The sequence below is a fragment of the Triticum dicoccoides genome, chromosome 6B (assembly GCF_002162155.2).
Source record: "Triticum dicoccoides isolate Atlit2015 ecotype Zavitan chromosome 6B, WEW_v2.0, whole genome shotgun sequence".
Taxonomy (NCBI): Eukaryota; Viridiplantae; Streptophyta; class Magnoliopsida; order Poales; family Poaceae; genus Triticum; species Triticum dicoccoides.
In genome coordinates, this window is record NC_041391.1 from 705,931,230 (window position 1) to 705,947,802 (window position 16,573).

General features: G+C 47.0%; 1 protein-coding gene and 1 long non-coding RNA gene across 14 annotated transcripts; both read left to right on the forward strand.

The window, feature by feature from the left end:
- The first annotated feature begins 2,331 nt into the window (after positions 1–2,331).
- Positions 2,332–4,692, forward strand: LOC119326087. Of its 13 annotated transcripts, none has more exons than XR_005157808.1 (4): positions 2,332–3,269; positions 3,384–3,467; positions 4,089–4,135; positions 4,330–4,650. XR_005157808.1 is itself a non-coding variant. In XM_037599791.1 (4 exons), exons 1-2 carry the CDS (start codon positions 2,469–2,471, stop codon positions 3,266–3,268), a joined length of 495 nt encoding a protein of 164 aa, XP_037455688.1. In that variant the 5' UTR covers positions 2,332–2,468; the 3' UTR covers position 3,269; positions 4,089–4,135; positions 4,330–4,650. The 13 variants fall into 13 exon arrangements, 6 of the variants coding, with proteins under 6 accessions (XP_037455688.1, XP_037455689.1, XP_037455692.1 ...); XR_005157809.1 differs by having other exon boundaries at positions 3,415–3,467; XM_037599791.1 differs by lacking the exon at positions 3,384–3,467 and having other exon boundaries at positions 2,332–2,841; positions 3,147–3,269.
- A 3,726-nt stretch (positions 4,693–8,418) lies between these two features.
- On the forward strand, positions 8,419–10,028 carry LOC119325669. The gene is made up of 3 exons (XR_005157627.1): positions 8,419–8,517; positions 9,306–9,571; positions 9,651–10,028. It is a non-coding gene; the product is annotated as an uncharacterized LOC119325669 (long non-coding RNA).
- The last annotated feature ends 6,545 nt before the right edge of the window (positions 10,029–16,573 follow it).

The window sequence follows — 16,573 nt, forward strand, 5'->3', positions numbered from 1 at the left end:
AAAGAGTTTGAGATTATTAAAGTATGAAACAATTGCTTGGCTTGTCATCGGGGTTGTACATGATTAAATACTTTATGTGATGAAGATAGAGCCTAGCCAGACTATATAATTTTATAGGGATAACTTTCTTTGGCCATGTTATTTTGAAAAAACATGATTACTTTTATTAGTATGCTTAAAGTATCACTATTTTTATGTCAATATGAACTTTTATTTTGTATCATTTGGATCTGAACATTCATGCCCCAATAAAAAAAATTACATTGAGAATTATGCTAGGTAGCATTCCACATCAAAAATTCTATTTTTATCATTTACCTACTCAAGGACGAGCAGGAATTAAGCTTGGGGATGCTTGATACATCTCCAACGTATCTATAATTTTTGATTGTTTCATGCTATTATATTACCCCTTTTGGATGTTTATGGGCTTTATTTTACATAATTATATCATTTTTGGGACTAACCTACTAACCGGAGGCCCAGCCCGTATTGCTGTTTTTTTTTGCCTATTTCAGTATTTCGAAGAAAAGGAATATCAAACGGAGTCCAAACGGAATGAAACCTTCGGGAGCGTGATTTTTGGAACGAACTGGATCCAGAGGACTTGGAGTGCACGTCAAGAAGCGATCGAGGCGGCCAGGAGGGTGGAGGGCGCCCCCCTATAGGGCGCGCCCCCTATCTCCTGGGCCCCACGAGCGGCCACCGACCTACTTCTTCCTCCTATATATACCTACGTACCCCGAAAACATCCAGGGAGCCACCGAAACACAATTTCCACTGCTGTAACCTTCTGTATCCGCGAGATCCCATCTTGGAGCCTTCGCCGGCGCTCCGCCGGAGGGGGAATCGACCATGGAGGGCTTCTACATCAACACCATAGCCCCTCCGATGAGTTGTGAGTAGTTTACCACAGACCTTCGGGTCCATAGTTATTAGCTAGATGGCTTCTTCTCTCTTTTTGGATCTCAATACAATGTTCTCCCCCTCTCTTGTGAAGATCTATTCGATGTAAACTCTTTTTGCGGTGTGTTTGTCGAGATCCGATGAATTGTGGGTTTATGATCAAGTTTATCTATGAGAAATATTTGAATCTCTTCTGAATTCTTTTATGTATGATTGCTTATCTTTGTAAGTCTTTTCGAATTATCAGTTTGGTTTGGCCTACTAGATTGATCTTTCTTGCCATGGGAGAAGTGCTTAGCTTTGGGTTCAATCTTGCGGTGTCCTTACCCAGTGACAGAAAGGGTTGCAAGGCACATATTGTATTGTTGCCATCGAGGATAAAAAGATGGGGTTTATATCATATTGCATGAGTTTATCCCTCTACATCATGTCCTCTTACTTAATGTGTTACTCTGTTCTTTATGAAGTTAATACTCTAGATGCAGGCAGGAGTCGGTCGATGTGTGGAGTAATAGTAGTAGATGCAGGCAGGAGTCTGTCTATTTGTTGCGGACGTGATGCCTATATACATGATCATGCCTAGATAATCTCATAATTATTCGCTTTTCTATCAATTGCTTGATAGTAATTTGTTCACCCATCGTAATACTTATGCTATCTTGAGAGAAGCCTCTAGTGAAACCTATGGCCCCCGGGTCTATCTTTTATTATATTTGCTTTCAATCTACTTTTATTTGCATCTTTATTTTTTGCATCTATATTATAAAATACCAAAAATATATTTATCTTATCATATTATCTCTATCAGATCTCACTTTCGCAAGTGGTCGTGAAGGGAATGGCAACCCCTTTATTGCGTTGGTTGCGAGTTCTTTGTTTGTTTGTGTAGGTGCGTGGGACTTTTTAGGAGCTTCCTACTGGATTGATACCTTGGTTCTCAAAAACTGAGGGAAATACTTACGCTACTGTGCTGCATCACCCTTTCCTCTTCAAGGAAAACCAACGCAAGCTCAAGACGTAGCACCTCCCGCTGCCGCGGACGAGGCCGACCTCTGGTACGGCCGTCGGAAGGCCCTTGAGCAACGCACCGCGCTTCGTCCGACCTCCTTGTCGCTACCTCCGTTACTAGGGAAAACCTTATACACAGAAGTTTACCAGTAGCGCGGTCTAAAAAGAGGCGCTACTGCTAATTAGTAGTAGCGAGGGGTATAAAACTCGCGCTACTACTAAGTTGATAGTAGTAGCAAGGGGTATAAACCCGCGCTGCTACTAAGTGGTCTCCACCATTCCCCCGGGACAGGCCATAGTAATAGCGAGAGATATAAAACCTACGCTACTACTAAGTAAGTAGCTATAAAGCAGGTAAGACCCCCGCGCTATTACTAAGCGTGTCTGCGCCATCCAGCCCGGCCCGATCCACTCCAACCCCGGCACTCTCTCTCCCATCCCTAAAAAAACTCTCTCACAAACTCACCTGCTCCTCTCCCCACGATCTCCTCGCCGCCGCCACCACCCACCCACGATCTCCCCCAAGCTCCCACCTTCCTCCGCTCTAATCCCCCATGGAAGCCACCGCCGCCGCCTCCCTCGCGCGGACCCTCGCCTCCTCGCTGCTCCCCCGCTGCTCCCGCCGTAGCCGCGTGCGCGTGGCCGTGGCGCCGGAGCGGCGGAGGAGGGGTAGGGCGGTGCTCTCCGCGGCGGCCTCGACGGGCAACTACATGGTGCCACCTTCCTCCAAGACCAGCCGCCTCGTGCTGCGGCTGATGGCAGTGGCGCAGCGAGTCTCCCACCTCACCACCACCGCTGCTTGCCGTCCGTCCCTCCTTCCGTCTATGGCCACGGCGACCTCCGGCGTCAGCAGGCTCAGCGCAGCGGCGGGTAACAACGACGGCGACGTCGGCCTCCAAGACCCCATCCCGGCCTCTGTTGGAATATGTAGGTACCCACTCCTTCCCCTTCCCCTTCACTTGCTGCCCGCTCTCTTCAAATCTGTTTCTGCATCCTCTGTTAGAACTTGTTTGCTCTCTGTTTTTTGGAGATGTGCTAGTCTGTATGAATGTATAATTGGTACGTAGCTCAAAACGAAACTTGCAAATGGTTCAATACATTTACAGGCAACACCGAGATGGCATGGTTGAACGCAAAAAGCAAATGCCATGACTGACGAAACTGAAAAAATTGAACACTTCCTTCCTCGTCCTGGGTGAAAACCATGTGACTGCACAACCGTGCTTTGCTAGTACATGCAGGTTCAGTGAGTTTGGAACCGATGGAGGACAACAGCAAAGTCTCTGAATCCAAAGTTCAACCTCTTTGTCAAGCAGGTGTCCGCCAGCATTGGGATGGCAGAGCCACACATTGATGTATGGATATTTTCTGGTTGCTTACCCCGTTCTACATCATTGTTTTTTGTTTAAGGATCCATTCACCTAGTTCCTAGTTTTGATGGATTTTGTTCTGTTTGTTTACAAATCAAGTCTTTCATTGCCTTTACCGTGTTTCTTAAAGCCTTTGGTGGTCTCCTTTTCATCATCAGCAGCTCGTTTGGAGCATTCGTACTGGTGTGTACTCTTCTTCTGAATGTACTGTATCAAGAATTATTTCATGTTAAGGGGGTATCAAGATGCATACTATTGTGGCTGCCATTAAATGTAGACTTGCAGCACCATGTCTTCTCAAACTAATAAAAAGGAAGTATTGTTGCCATGCCATTTAGGTAGTTTTAACAATTTTAGTGTGTCCATTTTACTGGTTGTAAAATGCCAAATCTGGCATTATTGCTGCTTCGATGTTTGATCTTCATACATTTTGCTTCTGCAATATCCTGTTGTAGCATCTGACAGTGGAATGCTTCAACAACAACCTTCCTGAAAGATTCCAAATGTGGTGGCAGGTTATTCTTATTTTTTAACCACTTGATAGGCTCATGTCTGTTGAGTTTGTGCAACTGATTTGCTACAGTCCAAATTTACGTGTTTATGCTTATATTTATTGTTTGCATTCTATATGTGACAATGCAACAGTTCTTTGAGGCATCAATCCATGATAACTGGGCATATCGGTTTATGCTTAGATATAAAGAAACCAAATATATATTCTGTCTTATTATACGGAACCAATTGTATTTAATCCATGTTAAAATGATTATGCATTTATCATGTTGGAACTTCTTTGTCAAGCAGGTCTCCGCCAACATTGGGAATTTGGGATGGCAGTGCCACACATTGATGTATGGATACTTTTTGGTCGCTTGCCCCGTTGTACATCATTGTTAGAGCACTATATTTTATTGTTAACCATGCTGTGGTCCAAACTCCTTTTTATTCTGCTCATATGATATTGCTCATCTTTTGTTTTCTGTTCGATGCTTCTTGTATTTAGAGTAGAAATATTCTTAATTTAGTGTTTCTTGAACATGGCCAGGGCAATGGATAAAATCTACTCTGGATAGTTGACAGAGAGAGTACATGCTAAGTTGACTTTTTTCCTGCGGATTTGCTTATCCTGAAGATGCTTGCAAGGATGCAGAGGGAGCGGATCATTTGGAGAGATAGGATGCCACTGTTTGGTGTTTTTATGCATTTTGGTGTGCTTGTAACTGTGTTTGCACTAGCTGGGAGTAAGTGACTTGGCAAGAAGTGTAGGTGTTTTAATTGAAGGCATGAAAAGCCATGACAATATGTATGCTCTTACAGGATGTGCTCTAACGCCGCTGGTTTATTATAAATCTTGGATTAGTAATGATGTGTAATGCTGCTGGTTTATTACAAATATGTGTTTGTTTTAGTTGGAATTGTATGCATAGAATGGAATTGGTGGATTTTATTTTTTTAATTCCTAATTAGTTAGTAGTAGCGTGGGAAAACACCAGATGCGCTACTACTACTGCGTTAGTAGTAGCGTGGATTTGCATCCAGGCTACTACTAACTTTTTAATAGTAGCGTGGGAAAAAACTTGAGGCGCTACTACTATTTCATTACTAGTAGCGCGGGTTGCACCCGCGCTACTATTAAAATGTTAGTAGTAGCGTGTGTTTCACCCGCGCTACTACTAACTATTAGCTGTAGCGCGATACTAGTAGCGCGGGTACCCGCGCTGCTAGTAGCCATTTTACCCGCGCTGCTAGTAGCCTTTTTCCTAGTAGTGCTCCAACACCAGGAGCTCCGATGAGCTTGTACCACAGCCATGGAGAGGGGAGGTTCGTCGGCTAGGGATGGGATGGGAGGGTCACCTGCTCAGGAGGAGAGAGGGTCCCCGTCTCGAGAGATATCACGGGAGGAGAGGAGAGAAGAGACAGAGAGATCAAGAAGAGGAAGATGAAGTTTACATATGGGCCCCACATGTAAGTTAACAGTCAAACTAAACAGTCCAACAAACAACTATCTTACGTGTGGGCCCCACCTATCATAATCGTGATCAATTGATAAGCACTCGATGATTTGTTTTTTTAAACAGTCAACCCCTCACTTGGTAGTTATCAGAGAAAAAAAGTTCCGGTAGTTTTTTGGAACCCTAATCCGAATTGTAATAGTTTTATACTATTTACTCCAAGATCACCAAGTTAGAAAAAAAGTTAAAAAAATCCTCTCCAGCACTGACCCACTCAACCCGTTTTTTTCGTATGCTCGCTCCCGATCAAGAGTTGTATTTATTTAAAAAAAATTGGCCAAGAAACCGAGGTCGAATACATCTAAAAAAGGATAAAGGAAAGAAGAAGAAGTAGAAACTTGACCGACTCTCACCATCACCATGGATCGATGCTAGTTAGCTGCTAACCACCTCCAAAGGTCCATGTCACCGGTGAGGGAAAACATCATTGCAACGTGGAGAAACCTTGAGGACAAAAAACATAGGTGTGGTTCTAGCCAACCGCACCTAGATACCCAAAGCTCACCAGAAGACGAGTGGACGAAGCCACCGGCCGACTTATCGATGTTACTCTGAGGAGCACTATCGTGGTAGGGATGAAGCCAAATCACTCTTATTCGACGTGGCGCCACGACCCCCACTCGGGCGATACCTTTCGTAACCCTATGCCAACCCAACATTTATATACAAACCAACCGAAACCGTGATCCGGGGGGAGGGGGGAGGGGACTTTGGCTCTCTTTCGCCTAGGAGGGAGAGAGGGTGGGGATGGAAGGGGAAAGAGCCGTGCATGGCCTAACCTGAGGCACTCATGAAATGGTTGTTCCGGTTCAATTAAATCTCTCCACACTTGTTCTTTTTTGAAACTACTCCTAAATCGCTCAACACTTCAATAGCAGTAAGTATCTATCTTCCATCTAAGTCCAGACCGTACCTGACCTTTCCCTCTGGCGAAAGCCGGACTCAGTTAGCCAGAAGGCACCGCGCAGGCGGAGCCAGGCCCCTCAGGCCAGCTATCGAAGCCCTCGGACCGTGTGGCGGCAGCGGGCCAAGGCCCTTCCCGAACCCAACCGCGGTTAACCCCAAACCCAAGCCCGACCCAGGGTCATGACTCACGACGCCCCGCAGCTCGCACCAACCCCGCCCGCCCACCGGTGATTCGCACTGGCTCTCCCCATGTATGTATGAAGTTGTTGCATCCTCCGCCCACCTCCTCCCGCTCCTCCCCAGACCCCTCTCTCGCCACCATCTCCCTCCGCCGCCCCAGCTTCGCCGCAACTCCTTCCCTCCAGCTTAGTCTCTTCGTCACCACCTCCATTAGCCCACTCCCATCTTCCTACCATGCAGCTCTTAAGGATCCGAACTGGGCCGCTGCTACGCTAGAGGAGTATAATGTGTTGTTGCAGAATGACACTTGGTTGTTGGTTACCCGTCCTGCAGGTGCAAAAGTGATGAGTGGCAAGTGGATCTTTGGCTACAAGTTTAACCCCGACGTCTCGTTGGCTCGTTACAAGGCACGGTGGATACTCCGCTGCTTCACTTAGTAGGCAGGTGTCGACTATGATGAGACGTCTAGTCCCGTGGTCAAGCCTGCCACGATTCTCGTCGGCCTCAGCCTCGCCACCGACAGTTCGTGGCCCATCCATCAGCTCGACGTCAAGAACGCATTTCTTCACGGGCACCTCGCCGAGACGGTCTACAGCACGCAGCCCGCTGGCTTCGTTGACTCCTCACGACCTGGGGACGTGTGTCGTCTCAACCGGTCGCTCTACGGCTTGAAGTAGGCGCCCCGTGCCTGGTTTGCTCGGTTTACGTTGTACCTGCTATCCCTTGGGTTTCATGCTTTCAAGGCTGATTCCTCGCTCTTCTCCATCCACCGTGGCCGTGACACCGCATACCTCCTTTTCCACATTGATGACATCATCCTAACTGCTAGCACCCACACACTCCTTCGCTCCATCATCAGCTCGCTTCACCGTGAATTTGCCATGACGGACATGGGTCCTCTGCACCACTTCTTGGGCATGAACGTCCACCACTGCACCAACGGTCTTCACTTATCACAGGAGCAGTACGCACTTGAGACCTTGGATCGTGCAGGCATGCTTAACTGCAAGCCCGTGTCCACTCCCGTCAACACCACGTCCAAGCTCTCTGCCAGCGATGGTCCTGCTTTCCTTGATCCATCTCTCTACCGGAGTCTGGCTGGGGCACTCTAGTGTCTCACCCTCACGCTCCCTGGTTTGTCTTACGTTGTCCAATAGTGTTGCCTTTTGATGCATGACCCCGGGACAACCACTTCCAGATGGTGAAGCGGATCCTCCGCTACGTGCGTGGTACCGTGCATCTCAGGTTGCACTTTCACCGCTCCACATCCAGCAACCTCACGGCGTACTCCGACGCTGATTGGGCGGGCTGCCCGGACACCCGCAAATTGACCTCGGGCTTTGCGATCTTCCTCGGCACCAACCTCGTCAGTTGGTCGTTGAAACGCCAGAACACTGTGTCTCGGTCCAGCACCGAGGCCGAGTACAGGGGGATCACCAACGCCGTCGCCGAGTCTTGTTGGCTACGGCAACTCCTCACCGAGCTCGTCGCCCTCCGTCGCACGCCACCGTTGTCTACTGTGACAACATCAGCGCCATGTACATGTCCAACAACCCCGTGCAGCACCGGCGCACCAAGCACATCAAGATCAAGCTCCATTTCGTTCGCGAGCGCGTCTCTCTTGGCGAGGTGCGTGTCCTTCATGTGCCAACAACGACGTCGGGACATCTTCACCAAGGGATTGCCTACCAGTGTGTTCGTCGACTTTCAATGGCGTGAGCACCGCGCTTTGACTGCGGGGGGTGTTGGAAGACTGTCACCACCGACACTGGGCCACGCTCGTCAGGATGCCAACGTCCTCGTGCGAGTCTCTCGGGAGACACGGGCGCCCACGCGCGCATGCACGCCCACGCCTCCATGCACGTCGTGATCCCTCGCGGCTCTCACGTTTCTGTTGTAACCAATCCATCGGATGTGTATAGCCTGTGTATTTAAATGTACTCTGTATCATGAAGCTGCTGCCTCCTCCGCCCGCTTCCTCCTGCTCCCCCTCAGATCCCTCCTCCCACCACCGTCTCCCTCCGCTGCCCTCCTTCCCTCCAGCCGCCTCACGCCCGTTCGCCGGACGCGGGAAGGTGCCGCCCGAGTGTGCTGCTCGTCGTCGCCATCCAACCAATCCGGCCGGAACGGCTCGTGTTCGCGTCTAACTTGTTTGCACTCTTGTTTCCGAGGCCTATAGGCGTCTTAGATTTGAGATTCCGGGGATGCGGTGTAGATCTAGGGCTGTTGATGAGTAGATTTAGTTGTTGTTGTTTTCAATCAGTTAGGCCTGTTGCGTGCTGTCGAGTGGATTTGAATCATTTGATCCATTGCCGTATGTTAGGCTTTGTTAGCATCAGTCAGGTCAGCAGATTCGAATGGGTTCAGTTAGTTCAGGCAGGTGACCTCGTGCTGCTGGAGTAGGGCGATTCTCTCCAGTGGAGAAGACGTACGTGCTGTATTACTGGGTATAGAAGTAGAACTATAGATTTGGGTACTTTGTTCAAGTGCTAAACTATTACTACTGGTTATCTGCCACCATTTTTCCCTGGAAGATATCTGCCAGAGCTAGCAGGGGCACTTGGGTTGCGTCTCTTCTGTTGAGTCTAATTCTTGCATCATCCTAGCTAGACTCAGGAAAACTGTAACATGTGCAAGTCAACCCTCCATTCAGTCACTTCCCTTTGACTAGTTAGAATTGTTGTTTGAAAATGATTTGCTTCATATCATACTCTTTTTTAGAAAGCTATAATTTACTTGCACACAGAATATATTATACACGATAACATGTCAATTGCCCCAAACCTTCATCGATTGTGTTTAGTTTAAGCAGTTGCAAATCTATAGTTGGAACATCACTCATGCATATTAAAATTTGTCAGTGTTGTTATGAGACGAACATACTTCTTGTCATTACGTGCTCACCATATTGTATGTTTTCTAGGACACCAAGCTCACAAGGCAAATGACCAGCCATCTATGAATCTTGAAGACGGTTTGCCACCCCTGTCCAATCATGTCAGGGGGCCTTCACAGCACACATATATTTTAGACAAGACAGCGACTTTACCTACACCAATGAAGAAGAGAGTTCAGGAGAAAGTAGAAGAAATTGGATCTAGTTTTCCTATATATGTGAAGAAAATGACCAAAACCTCTATTGAAGGCACCAAGAGCAGTAATAGAGGAAGACGGAAATGTCCTGTCGTGGTAAGTTTACGTACTCATCTATCTAATCACATTCTCGGCTTTGTTATTGGCTTGCAAATTAACCTGCATTTCTGAACAGACTTTTTGCAAGGAATTTGCTTCGGCATGGCTCCCCAACAAGAAAACAGAAATTTTCCTTCAGGTAGAGGGCAATACGGAGCCATGGTCTACCAGCTTCAAAGTTGAAGGTGTGGGACGTCCTGACAAAAAGAGTTGGATTTACAGCGGGTGGAAGGAGTTTGTTAAGGACATTGACATGAACGTAGAGGATGTGTGTCTCTTTGAATTGAAAGAGAAGAAAGGCCGGACATTGATGGTCCATCTGATTCGGCTGTCAGACATTTAGATTTGTGTTTTCTTATTTATGTATGGTCAGTATTTATTTTTTATTTTTTATGTATGGTTCATCTACACGACTTTGTGATCCATGCTCTACTATGCATTTGAGCTGAATGAATGTGGCGCCTATTGGCGCCTTTCCCCGTTAAAATAAAAATAAAAAATGTATGGTCTATATGGTGTATGATTTAGCCCTCTGGTACCCCTGCAATGAGAGGGTTGACTCACTCCATTCACATGACTTGTACTACCTCCGTCCGGGTTTAAAAGGCCCGTCAGCCTCGATACCCCGTGTCCGTAATTTTAAGGCCCATTGTAATTATGACGCAGCTTTTCTGTTAGAATCGATAGGCATTAAGAAAGTTTGGTTGGCCAAGCGTGAGAGGCGGACTGCATGCAGGCGTGGGAGACGAAGCTGCATGTAAATCGGGGTTGTTGGGCTGCATGCACGATTCATTTGCATCGCTCTCTCTCTTCCATTGGCCTATAGAGTTTGCCTTGGTCCTAGTGTTTTGAGACTAGCCACAGTGGAAGTAACTTGAGTGAAGTGCATCCTAGGTCCTTGAACTATTTTTAAGGTGTCACATAGGTCCTTAAACTATGAAAAGTGTCATATAGGTCCTCAGAAATCCTTGAAGTGTAATAAGTGTGTATATATGTGACACCTCTGAAATAGTTCAAGGACCTACGTGACACCTTCGAAATAGTTTGAGGACCAGAATGGCACACATATTGCACCTTGAGGACCTAGATGATGACTTTCATAGTTCGAGGACCTATGTGACACCTCTGAAATAGTTCGAGGACCTATGATGCACTTCACTCGAGTAACTTCAGCAGTAACATCGAGTCCAACTCAGCAAATTTTCTTATGTGGCAATGAGTTAATGAGGAGAGAGGTAGTTACAGTAACTTAGCTAGTTACTGTAACATCACATGTCCCAATGCAATATGAGTCTATAACCTAATAAATGAAGCTTTGCATGTTACCACACTTATGTTACTACCCACTATGAAGGTAGTAATATAGTCTAGGGATATGTGTATGTTACTAGTGTATGTTACTTACCATTGTGGCTAGTCTGATGGGTGCATATGGAGTTAATTTTTTCTCATAACTGCTGTGGAGTAATTTTTGCCTTGGTCCTAGTGTTTTGACGGGGGCCTTTTAAACCCAGACGGAGGCAGTAGTGCGTAGCTTTGTAGCATGCATGTAATGTAATTTACTCTGCCTCCAGCTAGTGTAGTGCTCTACTCACTTGTTGGCGTTTAATGATGACCCTTCATCTTCATGCATGTGTTTGTTGAAATGAACTAGAACTTTCAACGAAAATGAATTGCTACTTTTACACAGAAAGAATAAATTAGCCTCTATTCCCTTTCAATTAAAACTTTCCAGGAATGTAATTTTATTAAACAAAAAAACAGCGTACTTAATAAATTGATCTACTGCTTTTCGCTTGAATCGAAATGTTCATTGCATTGATCTACTATGAACAACTTAAAATAATAAGAAATATTTCAAAGCAAGACCATATTTTTAGAAATGAACAACTTTTGAATTTGTGATATTTTCTGAAAAAATGAACATTTTCTGAAATTTCTGACATTTTTTTAAACATGAATGTTTTTTTAAACACAAATGTTTTTTATGTCAATTTGGCTCGACCTTCGCCATCGCTGCCGCAACGGCGTCCGCCTCGACTCGCGTAACGCTAAGACAGGGTGGCAGTGGTGTCACATGCTCGTTTGGGCATCCATCGTCGCAACGACATCCTCCTTGACTCGCGTAACACTAAGACAGGGTGGCAGTGGTGTCACGTGCTCGTCTCGGCGGCCGTCGTCGCTACCGCGACGGCGGCCGCCTCAACTCCCGTAACCCCAGGACTGGGTGGCAGTGGTGTCACATGCTCGTCTCAGCGCCCGTCATCGCTACCGTGACGACGTCGGCCTCAATTCTGGTAACCCTAGGACGGGGTTGTGGTGGTGTCACATGCTCGTCTTGGCGTCCGTCATCGCTACCGCAACGACATCCGCCTCGACTCACGTAACCCTAGGACGGGATGGCAGTGGTGTCATAACGCTAGGACGGGGTGGCAGTGGTATCACGTGCTCGTATCTGCCTCCGTTGTCGCTACCGTCCGCCTCGACTCGTGTAACGCTAGGATGAGGTGGTCGTGGTGTCACGTGCTCGTCTCGGCGTCCGTCATCGCTATCGCGACGACGTCTGCCTCAACTTGCGTAACCCTAAAACATGGTGGCCGTGGTGTCAAAATGATGGATACGATCTGTAACTAGGAAAGTTAGCTTTCATAGTGACAGTCATATCCACCATAAAGTGTAATGCTGACCGTAGCTTAGTGCATCTAGACGAAGCGCCTATTTAAGCTGGTCGCGTCGTTCCTCAAGAAGCGAGGTGGGACTAAACCACCAGCTATGTTTGTCGAGTTCTTCCGGTCGGGAACTCGGCAAAGCTATGAACCATGGAATTCCGATAAAATGATTCATGAAAAGACTAGACCAGTCAGCAAAAAAAATGCTCACTTTGTAAGGGATACAAACTGTCACCATGAATCTTTCTCTGCTTAAAGATAAGCGGAGAAGATTCATCGCGACAGTCATATCTTCCACAAAGGGTGCAATGATGACTGTAGTTTACTGATTGTGAACGACGCGACAATTTAAACTAGTCCCGCCGCTCCTCAAGAAACGAGGTGGGACTAAACCACCAGCTCTGTTTGTCGAGTTCTTTCCATCGGGAACTCGGAAAAGATATGCCCCCTCGAATTACGTTTAAAAAAAATAAGTGATAGAAAATGTTTACCGAGTTGCCGTCAGATGGAACTCGGCAAACGAAGAGCGCTGTCATGGCTCCGTCGCTTGCTGCAAGGCGTGGCCCACATGTCAGTGTTCGCCGAGTTTTTTCCGTTCGGAACTCGGTGAAATTGGTATTCTGTCGAGTTTGTTTTGTTCGCCGAGTCATTTTGCATTAGAACCAGGCAAAGGCACAGCTCCGCCGAGTTGCTTATAGTTGGCGAGTCAGATTTTTGATCAAACTCGGCAGACAGAAGTTCGCCGAGTTCTCGAAACAATAAACTCGGCAAACTCTTGAAACCCTGCACAAAACCAGATTCTAGTAGTGACAATGCGATGCGATCAAATCTTGAGTGATCAATTTTGTTATGTTGCCAAAGGCAGTTTTTCTTGTTTTGCCTCCTTGTTTATACATATGGTAACATGATTTCCTACTTTGCATCAATCAATAAAGAAAGTGTATATATGGCCCTAGGGTGTGAAGGAATCGGACTGGCAATTTCTAGGATTTTTCTCAAGAGTAGTTTTAACCATCAAATACTAGTATCTTGCAGACAATACATTATACTAGTATAACGCCCGTGCGTTGCCACGAGCTTTTCAAAATTTATAATCAGTATCTTTTATTTATCATCCTCTCATATTGGGTGATTATGGGATGCTCTAATTAAAAATACAACAATCAAATATTAGGAAATTTCACCGAACGAACAACAACGAATAATACGATATCTATCAAAAGAATAAAATGAGGTCATATTTTTGGTCCGTCATGCACTTCTGTTGAAAAGTGCCCATCCCTTTTAGAATCAACCCACTGTTTGCTCGCACGCAAAAAAATACATCTCTAAAGTGGGGAACCGATCGGTGCCAAAAAGAACTCAAACTCCTATTCAATCTCGACTTCGTGCTCTTCCACTTCCATTGATAAAGATGGGACGTCAAGGGTTTCATCATGATGACCTCGAGCAGCCGCCGACATCCCTCCCCACATCTACCCTACCCCCTGCTGCCGCTTGCACTGTCCTTGCTCCTCGAGGGAGCTAGGGACACAATGTTCTCTAGGATGGGCATGACCAGATCCACGAGGAGGCCACATTCTTCCATGGGAACCCAACCAAGCACACCACCCTCCGTAACCATCCAATCCCGGCCTAACAAAGTCAAGACCCGCCATCGATCCACAAATCAGGCTCGCCGCATCCAGGTTCACTGCAAGTCTGCGACGAGTCTGTAGTCGACATCTTGACTTTGGCTATCCCCACGGAAGAATCATCGGATCCTGCTTACTTTTACCATCACTTCGTCTCTTCCCAAGGCAGCGACACCACCCAGCCAATCACCACCACCGCTTGCGGCTTGCCTACATAAAATCATGAGAAATCCCCACGGCGGTGCTGTAAGATCACCTTGGCGACCTCGACAGTGACCGACTGGTCTAAGATCTAAGCTAGCCGCTCTTTGTAGAAACCAATAGAAGTAGGCATGTGACTCAGATTTATTCTTTGGTGTGCATGCGTTTCTTGCTGCCCACCAGCTCTTGTCTACAACTCGCCTATCTCTGTACCAGCTCTTGGTCTACAACTCGCCTATCTCCATGCTCGAGACGACCAAGCTCGATGCGCAAGCCGCATACGTCTGCTAGAGCTATATCCAGGCCCTATGATTTTTGGATCACTGGCACTATGGGTGCCAGGACCGGAGTCGCCCTCATCCACCAAGTGGATCAAGGAGGCCCACCACCTAGACTCTACATCGCAACATTTTGTGTTTTCCTATAAAAAGTAAAGAACCTTCTCTAATAAACGTAAATATAACCTTTTGGTTTTATAGTCTCAACTTTCCTACACTTCAATACCAGAAGGATTTCTTGGTTTTATTTAATGACCTTCTTGAATGTCATTCACTTAAAAAGGTAGTAATACAATCTGTGATATTAAGGCAAATTATTAGTCATATTAAAGTGCAAAAGGCCCTATAGGAGTCAAAGCATGACTTTTATGGTTATACTGTAATTTGCAAGATCTGAGATTTATGCAAGTGTACAATTAGAGAAGAGCCAATTAAATAGATTTTCACATTCAGAATAGTACGATTGGCAGTAGCACTTCAATTTTTTCATGTTTGATCAGCTTGCTAGGTGGTTATCACTAAGCATGTTGGAACGATGAGCATAACCTAACTTAGTTCAGTACGTGTTGCTGCAAATTAGTTCAGTACGTACGAAGCTGTTGCTAATTTCAATGTCTGGCTGTTGCAAGTTTCTAATGAAAAAGTACTTCAGGTCAAAGGTCAGGGAATATACACTTTTGTTATCATGGTTGTTTCCTTATAGTGAACAACTTTGATCACCACTTCAGCAGCTACTATCTATAAGAAGACATTAGCTAAGTAGATATAGGCAAAGAAAGCATGTAGGCAAAACCAGAATTAAAAACATCCTTCTCAATGGAGCTCGTGCAGTTCGGAAGACCCTAATCATCGATGAGGGACCCCTCCGATGGTAGCATGGCGTGACAATTGCCGTCAATGACGACACCCAAAGTACCTTGCATAATCCATCGATCCAGTTCGGAACAATCAAGCACATACCTTGCAAAGTGATGTGGATCTGAAGCAGAGGTGGGAAGGTAAAGGCTCAGGTGAGGTGGAATGAGACGTTGATATAGACGTGCACGCATGAGAATAAGGCGGTGCTCAGGATGGATCTCCATCGGAGGAGGCCGGATCCGCTGGGGAGGAGGTCGCTGTAGTACCTGCCATCTGTGCGATGGATCACGGGGCTGGCAGGCAGGGGGAGGGGATAGGAGGGAGCGGGTGGGCTAGAGCGCAGATGGCGGGTGCCCCCGACGACGGCTGGGAAGAATGGTGGAGGAGGTGGATGAGGATGGCGGCGGCGGCGTCTGCGGTCGCGCCTCGTCCGCAGCCGTGCTGGTGGTGGTCGATGTGAGAGCCGGATGGCGTCGGCCAGAATCAGGCAGGGGTGACAAAGATTTAGAGGAGAGAGAGAATGGAGGGGATGAGCGATGGGAGGAAGGGCCACCGGCGATTGGGGTGGCCTCAGATCCGCCCTCCGTGGCCGCCTATTTCATGGGACGAACACCCGTGCTCACCGTCGGGCTCGCCTTCGGCCGCTGCCTCGCCGACATTCACGACGTAGAGCCCCTTCCTCCGATCCCATTTGCCAGGGAGGCAGCGCCATCCTTCATCATAGAGAACGAGTCCACACTGAGATCCCAACCAGATCGTGATTGCGCCTCCCCAAACCGCAGCGGCACATCCCACTCCATCAACGACCAACCTATATGAGGCGGAGGGTCAGTGTAGGACGCGAGCGCCATCACCATGGACGTGGGGGACGCCGTAGGTGGGAAGGAGGCGGCGACGGCGTCTGTGTCAGGAAGATCGCACGACGGTGGCGGCGTTTACTCGAGGGGATCGAGAGGAGCTGCGTTTGGTGCCGGGTGGGTTCTTTGGTGCGTGCGTGGGGCTGGAGATTGTGATAGGTGATCAGGTGAGGGCGTGCCATACCTGGATCGATAGCCTTACCATACCTGGTGGTAATTTAAATTTATTACCATATTCGATATTTCCCGAGGTATGGCCTTACCATACCTGGATTGATAGCCTTTGGGGTAATTTACATTTATTACCATATAATTACCATATTCAAAATTTTCTGAGTTATGACCTTACCATACCTGGATTGATTTATTACTATACGTGGATTAATTATGATTTATTACTATACGTGGATAACCTTACCATACCTGGTGGTAATTTAAATTTATTACCATATTCGATATTTCCCGAGTTATGGCCTTACCATACCTGGATTGATAGCCTTTG

Coding starts and splice junctions, on each gene's coding strand:
- LOC119326087 (XM_037599792.1), top strand. CDS start 2,469: ATGGAAGCCACCGCCGCCGCCTCCCTCGCGCGGACCCTCGCCTCCTCG. Junction 2,842..3,146: donor CCCGGCCTCTGTTGGAATAT/GTAGGTACCCAC, acceptor GTGCTTTGCTAG/TACATGCAGGTTCAGTGAGT.